The 7,133-nt window shown below is 43.9% G+C and overlaps 1 protein-coding gene across 1 annotated transcript in view; it reads right to left on the minus strand.

The window, feature by feature from the left end:
• Positions 1-1,161: 1,161 nt before the first annotated feature.
• Positions 1,162-7,133, minus strand: part of gpr85 (G protein-coupled receptor 85) — a 6,066-nt gene continuing 94 nt past the window's right edge. The window contains exons 1-2 of the mRNA XM_031583019.2: positions 5,573-7,133; positions 1,162-4,265 (exon numbers count right to left, since the gene is read on the minus strand). The exon at positions 5,573-7,133 is cut by the window's right edge and continues 94 nt beyond it. Of these exons, the coding sequence (XP_031438879.1) occupies positions 2,990-4,120 (1,131 nt within the window). The 5' untranslated portion in view covers positions 4,121-4,265; positions 5,573-7,133 and the 3' untranslated portion in view covers positions 1,162-2,989. The remainder of the gene's footprint in view (positions 4,266-5,572) is intronic.

Raw genomic sequence — 7,133 nt, forward strand, 5'->3', positions numbered from 1 at the left:
TGAAACGAGGTCTTGCTAAAACCTTTATCTAAGTATTATGTTAATTGTCAGATTCATTGACAATGAATCCACCAGCACCACTCCCCCCAAAACTAAGCAGATGAACCCTCGTCCCAGATGCACAAAGCCTCCAGAATAGCACAGCGCATAATGAGACAAGCCCATGGAGAAGGGCAGTACAAGGGTAAGGGTAAGGATAGGTCAGGCTAGTGCACCCCCCAGCCCCAAATCCAGCTATTTTCCGCATCTTCGAGTTCAGCATTGCAGGGTTCCATCAACAAATAAACAACGCGCCACTGTTTGAGGTAGCGAACTAAGAAAAACTAAAAAGAAAAAAGAAGCAGAAGGAAAGAAAACACACACTCTCTCACACACACAGGCATATCCAAAACTAGGGCTGATGCCATTTTTGGCATGATCCATTTCTGACAGCCTCCGATTATGAACATAAAATAGACTGTAATGATGTCCTCCTGAGCTGAGTGTAAAATGCAAATAGAAACAGGCTGTGGGTGCAGATGCTATGGAGTGAGGGAGATTTTCTCTGTCGTTTGTTGTTGCTGTTGGATTTCGGCGTTGATGACACTGTTCCAAACAAAACAGTAATTGCTTGTCTTGCAGCGTTTAGTCCTCCCCCCCAAGAAATGATTCTAAAGTCACCATTTGGCGAGCGCTACAGCCATGTTGTTTACAAACAAGCTGCTCGTGATGGCAGCCATTTTTTCTCCCTCTCGTGCTCTCGCTCTCTTTGATGTGCTCGTGAGCACTAGGAGCTAAGTCTGCGATAATGGCAATGGGAGCAATGATCATCTCGTGGATAAAATGATGCAACCAACATCAACACAGAAAATAGGTTGTTGTCAAGTATCTTATACACACACACACACACACACACACACACACACACACACACACAAAACAAGGGCAGGTCTGTCATAGCAAAACTAACTCAGGCACAACATTTGATGAAGATTTTGGCATGATTTGAAATACAGTCACACATATTTTTCACTGTGGGTTACCTAGTCAACAATGGCTAATTAATTGTCAGATATAAATCAAACATTTTTTTAATCAGGTATGCATCCCAAATAAGAAACAGGTAAGCAGCCTAATGGATCTTTGTTGTTGTTTGTAAGGTGGAGGGGGGGAAAAACAGGCTTGCAAAATGTAAAATTTTATTATTTTTTTTCAAAAACGTAAGCAACAGATTACACTGATAACTTTCAGCAAATGCAATCCTAACTGAAACAGTACTCACGTCCGGGACTTCAAAATGAAAGACTCACAAACTTACACACTATCTACCTATAATATACAAAAAGAATTACAGAATAAATATTAAAATGGCCACAAGAGAAAAAAGTAAGTTGTTCAAAACAATCAGTAGAGAGCAAATGTAAGGAAAGTAGAAACAAGACGCTGTGCCTTAAATACAGTTTTTTTTTTCCTTTTACATTTTTTACAAATTGTGCAAGATCTCATACTAAGGCTCTGGTCTTGACGTGACAGCTGTCTGACTTAAGGACAAACACATACACACACGCACACGCACAGGCACACTCACATACACACCACATGCTTTCCAGTGCTTAAAGCACTCAATGGGGGTGGACCAAACTTTTTTTTTTTCCAGAATTGAACAAAAAAACAATGGGATTGTTTTATGGCCTGTAATGACGTTTTATGAGCGTGGGGATCTTTTCTTTAAGGAACTAAATGACCATGCACTTCACATATACGTGAGGAGACAGAAAAAGAAAACTCTCGTGTCAGGATCTCTTGCGGAGTGAATGTATCGACCTGCCGACAGCGAAAAACAGAATGATCATCATAACCATTAAGGCAAAAACACCTGGAGTGGTATCGGAAAAGACTGGCATTACGTCAGTGTTCAGGTAACATGGACATGACACATTTAACTAGTTTTTCCACTGTCTGTTGTAGCACAAGGTTTTCGAGAGTTAAGCTTTTTTATCCAAACATCATTATCATTTTCAGTCAGATAGAAAATGTCATAACAAAAATGAATGATGTCAGACAATAGGGACATACTCAATGAGTCATTGAACAACAATAATTTAGGTTGCAACTTCAAAAAAACCCACACATCATTAGTTCTCGGAGCCCCCGCCGGAAAAAATGAAATAGATATCACTTACATTTACTGAAAATCAATTTTTATCCTCTTGTGAAGATGTATTCCAACTGTCTCTCAACCCAAAGTGTTTCGTTTTACTTTACAGTGAATAAGATGTCTGATGCAAATAAAAGCATTCATATTCTTAGTCTGGGAAAAAAACAAAAAGAACAAGTCGTCCTTTGCAATGCATCTGAGCATAAAGCATCTTTAATTTCTTCACTTTAGTGCAACTTTGAAAAAAAAAGAAAAAAAAAATCAATTCCACTGATTCCTAAAATTAAACCTCAAGTTGCCAGAAAAAAATTATCCATAGCAAGGTGGCCAGTCCTTGGTTGATGTTCCGTTTCTTTTCTTTTTTTCTTTCTTTCTTTTTGCGTGTGGCCTTCAAACAGCAAGTGGTTGTTTACTAAAACATAAACATGGGAGGACTTCTCTGAATCCTGCTCTTTTTATTCCCTTCAAACTCCATGTTTGATGTTCAGTCATTTGGAGAAGCCTTTGATTGACAGTTTTTTTTTCTCCCTCTGCCATGGTAACAAGGACAAGGAAGAGGAGGAGGTGTAGGCAAAGGAGGAGGAGGGGAGGGAAGGGGTAAGGAAGGGAGGAAGGAAGGAAGGAAGGAAGGAGAGAGTAAGAGGAGAGCTGTACAATGACACAAATCCCCGAGATTCACATCGGGATCTAAAAGGGGACAATAAAAAAGGAAGAAATGACTGAGAAGAAGAAGAAGAAAAAGAAGTAGTAGAAGAAGAATAAGAGGAGGAATAAAGAAGAGGAGGAGGAGGAGAAGGAGGAGGAAAAAAACAATCCAACACAACAACATCCAACATCAACCCCCCAAAGCCTTCATATAACACAATAGGGTTCCCTAGGTAACCTGGATTTTCTGCAGTAGAGCAGGGTGGTGCTGAAACAGCGCCTGAGCTCCCTGTTGGAGAAAATACAGATGAAGGGGTTGACACCCGCCTGGGCGAAACTCATCCACACGGCCGCAGTCAGGTACCCAGCGGGCACCACTGGGCCTCCGGCAAACACGCGCCAGTAGCACGCCACCAGGTAGGGCCCCCAGAGTGCCAGAAAGAAGAACGTCATGATGTAGAACATCCGGCTGATCCGCTTCTCTGTCTTGAACTCGTCCAGCACCAGGAGTCGACGCCGGCCCGCCGCGTTGCTGTTCTGGCGGATCCCAAGTAGGGTGGGCGGGGTAGGCCCACGTCCGAACCCGGCCAGCCAGTTGGCGGCCGCCTGTCCGCTGGCACCGGGGCCGTGGAAGGTCCAGTTCTGGCTGACGGCGGGCACGAACTGGACGGGCTTCATCTTCCGACGGTCGTGCACGAAGAAGATGAGCTTGAGGTAGACCAACTGCGTGGCGAGCAGGATGAGCGCAAGCAGTAGCATGAAGCCTAGCGAGTCGTTAGCCCGGAACGAGCGATGCTGGAACGTGCACTGGTCTTCCTCACGGATGAACGAGTACGTCCCCACGTCCAGCACCGGCGGGAAGGCCATGGCCACAGACAGCGTCCACACCATGCAGATGACGGCCAGACACGTCCAGAAGGTTAGTCGCTTGGTGTAGAAGCGGTGGTGCGCGATGGCCAGGTAGCGCGTGACGCTCACACAGAACAGCATGAAGGCCGTGTGAAAGCAGGAGAGCACGCCCAGGAAGGCGATCACCTTGCAGGTGAGGGTGCCATACGTCCAAGCCGAGCCATTCTTGACCGAGGTGAACACAAAGGGGAAGCAGATCGCAGAGCGCAGGATGTCCGAGGCGCACAGGTCCAGCAGGAAGTAGTAGGGCGCCCGGTGCAGGCTCTTGTCTTTGACAAGCAGGATGGAGATAAGCAGGTTTCCCACGACGCCGACGCCGATGATGAACCCCAGAGAGGTCAGTTTGAGGAAGGTGGCGAGAGGAGAGACATTCTGCAAGATGTTGTGGTCCCCTGCATGGCTATAGTTCGCCATAGATGGAGGGATCATATAGATGACTTAGTAGCTTCAGCTTTGTTTCATGATCTGAAGGCGTGGGGAGGCGATATATCCATTTGGTGTGCTTTCAAGCTGATTCCACGCTTGTTGGCAGCCTCGCTTCTAAGGCATCCTTTGTTCTTTTGTCTCATCACACCTAAAGAAGGAAGAGAAAAGTGAAAAAAATATTCCCTGAAAAACGTGATCCACCCATCGGAATTGTCTCTCACCACAAAACGCCAATGCTGGATTTCTGTACGTTTCTGCCGTTAGCCTATACTCCAGGTGTGGAAGTTGCATAAGAGCCGTGCGTCTGTGTTCTTTTGTGAAATCTGTTTTCCTTTCCCGTTTAAAATGCACATTGAAATTCTAATGGTATGCAGTGCTAGCGGTGCTCTCGCTGGCGTCGTGCATGTATATAGCTCGATAAAACATCACAATTAAACATAGTTACAACAATGAACTAATGAATATAGAGTGTCCACAAAAACCGAACGCATATCACCGAAAGAATGACATCTTATCCAAGGCGAAGAAAATTAAAATAAGAGAAGTGGTGAACAATTGTTTCGACAGTGTTGTATTTTATGGGCAGTCGAAACATGCACGACAAACAAAGGGCTTTTAAATTGGAGGTTTTGTTTAGTCGCTATAGCGTAAAGCCTGTGAAACATTTATAGAAATGCAGCAGGAAAGCTGTTGATCACACCCAAAGACCCCGCAGAATTGATGTAGGCTATCTTAGCGGGAGAAGCCCCGTATCACCCAGCCCTCGTATTGTGGAAAAAAAATAGCAGAGGGCGCACATAGAATTATGCATTCATGTTTCAGCCTGATCGACTGTTGCTTGAAATGATTGGGTTCAGGCAAAAAAGCCATTCTTTTGATTAAGGTGTTCATTGAACTGAACATTAATCAACACCCTCCGGAGCATATGTCGCGTACAAACGGGGGAAAATCCACAAAATGAAATTTGCCATCTACACAGGCTTTGTTGGAAATATTTTAGCATTTGATCATTTGAAATATATGGTATAACACAGAAACCTACGAATGACCAAATAATCTCAGAAAATGCCTACCAAGACGAACAATGAGATTCTATGACATTGCGAATGCATAGGGAGCGTTCTACCATCTGTAATTATAAATAAAACGTTTGCGTCGCAGGAATTTTTGGCATATCAAATAGTACACTTCAAATACACGTTTGAACATATTAGCACGTTTTACATAGAATTAGACATTTAAGCCGCAGCAAAAACGTCGACGTTTCGTATTCTACAAGACAAAGATTTTTTCGTTGCATTTCTGACAGTACATCGCTGGACTGTCTGTAGCCAAACCGCACGTCCATTAGGCAAAGCAATTTCTAAGTAACCGCTTCGAATTGACTACGATTCGACCCACACACAAATGCCAATTGAACAGAGACGACAACGAATGTATCAATTAAAACCATACCTGTTGATATTCCTCTTTGTCTCCCTGGAGGTTATTTACATAGCAGAAGTCACTTTGCTGTAAAAAACCCTGGTTTTGTTGCCTGCCCTTTTTTCCACTGTGAATATACAGTAAACGGCAAGGACGGAGCATGCGCACTGATCCCGATCCAAGCCGAGCCGCGGCTGGTCTCTTGTTGCAGCACCACAGTCTCCGCCGGCAGCATCTGCTCTACGGGGGTAGCATCACAAGCCTAACGTTTCCTCTGTCACACAAATTGTGAGATAGTGGTAAAGGCTCAATCATCATGGAGTAGGCAGCGGATACAGCCTATTGTCTACACAGTTGTTTTGGTTCTAAGTAGGACATGGGTTCTTATATCGCCCTCTTTTGTAAGTGCCTGGGAGCTTTGGTGATGATATGGGCCCTAACGGGTTTATTTTCACGTTATTTATAAAGGTAAAGAGACTTACAGCAACCTACCCCATGGCATATATTTGGGGATCTGACTCCTTTGTCTCTATAATGAACTATGTTTTTTTTTTCTGTGGTCAGGAAACGGTTAAGTGAAGGAAACAGTTCAGCTCGGGATAGTCTTTTCTGGCATGCATAATTGACGCGCACTTCACGGAGAACTGGGCATTGCGTTGCGCCAGCAGTAGCTTTCGGTCCATACGCTATGTTAAAAGCAATCAAAGCGCGAGAAATGTAAGATGTGCGTGAATTAAAGGAATGGCTAGGCTTTCTCTTTCTCTCTTTCACACACACATACACACACAGACAGACAGACACAAGTGATCAACTATTCAATTACCACACTTGGGCCTGGAATAAAACCATTTTAACTTTTAAAGGTTTTTAAAGTAGTTGCCATAGGCCACTTGTTCAGTTATGGATTATTGTAGGCCATTATGTGTAGGCTTATCTGTGAAACCACTCAGTGCATGTGTTTATTGTGATAGTCATTATGCACAAAATTACAGTAGTCTTGCAATTTTATTACAGAAATACAGCAGGACACATTATTCACTCAACAATTACACACAGCTCGTTCTGAAAGAGCACAATTTTGCATAGAACAGCAACCTGTCAGACACAAGTTTGAGGTGGCAGGCACAGGCGAAATAAAGTTTGAAACATGACCTTTAGGAGGGTTATGATGTAACTACATGAACACAAAGGTGAGACACGCATAGATTATACTATCTGGGCTAGGCAAAAGGCTACACTTTGGTCCAGTTAATGAAAGAAATCTGTGGATTGAGCATAGGCCTGTGCAGTATTTGGGATTCTTCAGTCCACTGCTGAAGCTATTCAGTTCACGTGTTGTACTTTGCAGTTGATATGGCGAGCATGCCCATCGTTACGGTCCAGCCCGTGCCTGGTTCCGGGACAGGTAGCGATAGGATTTCCAATGTTTTCAGTTCTCTTTTCCCCTCTCCATTGAGGATGATACGGTCTCCTTCTCTAAACGTTCTGTCGCATTTCATTCACTGGCTCACCTTCCTTGAATCGGGGTAAATCGTAGAATGCACCGCAGAGAAGCTTTTAATGTGTGAGAGATTGACATAGCCGAAAAGTC

Source organism: Clupea harengus, chromosome 16 (assembly GCF_900700415.2).
Source record: "Clupea harengus chromosome 16, Ch_v2.0.2, whole genome shotgun sequence".
Taxonomy (NCBI): Eukaryota; Metazoa; Chordata; class Actinopteri; order Clupeiformes; family Clupeidae; genus Clupea; species Clupea harengus.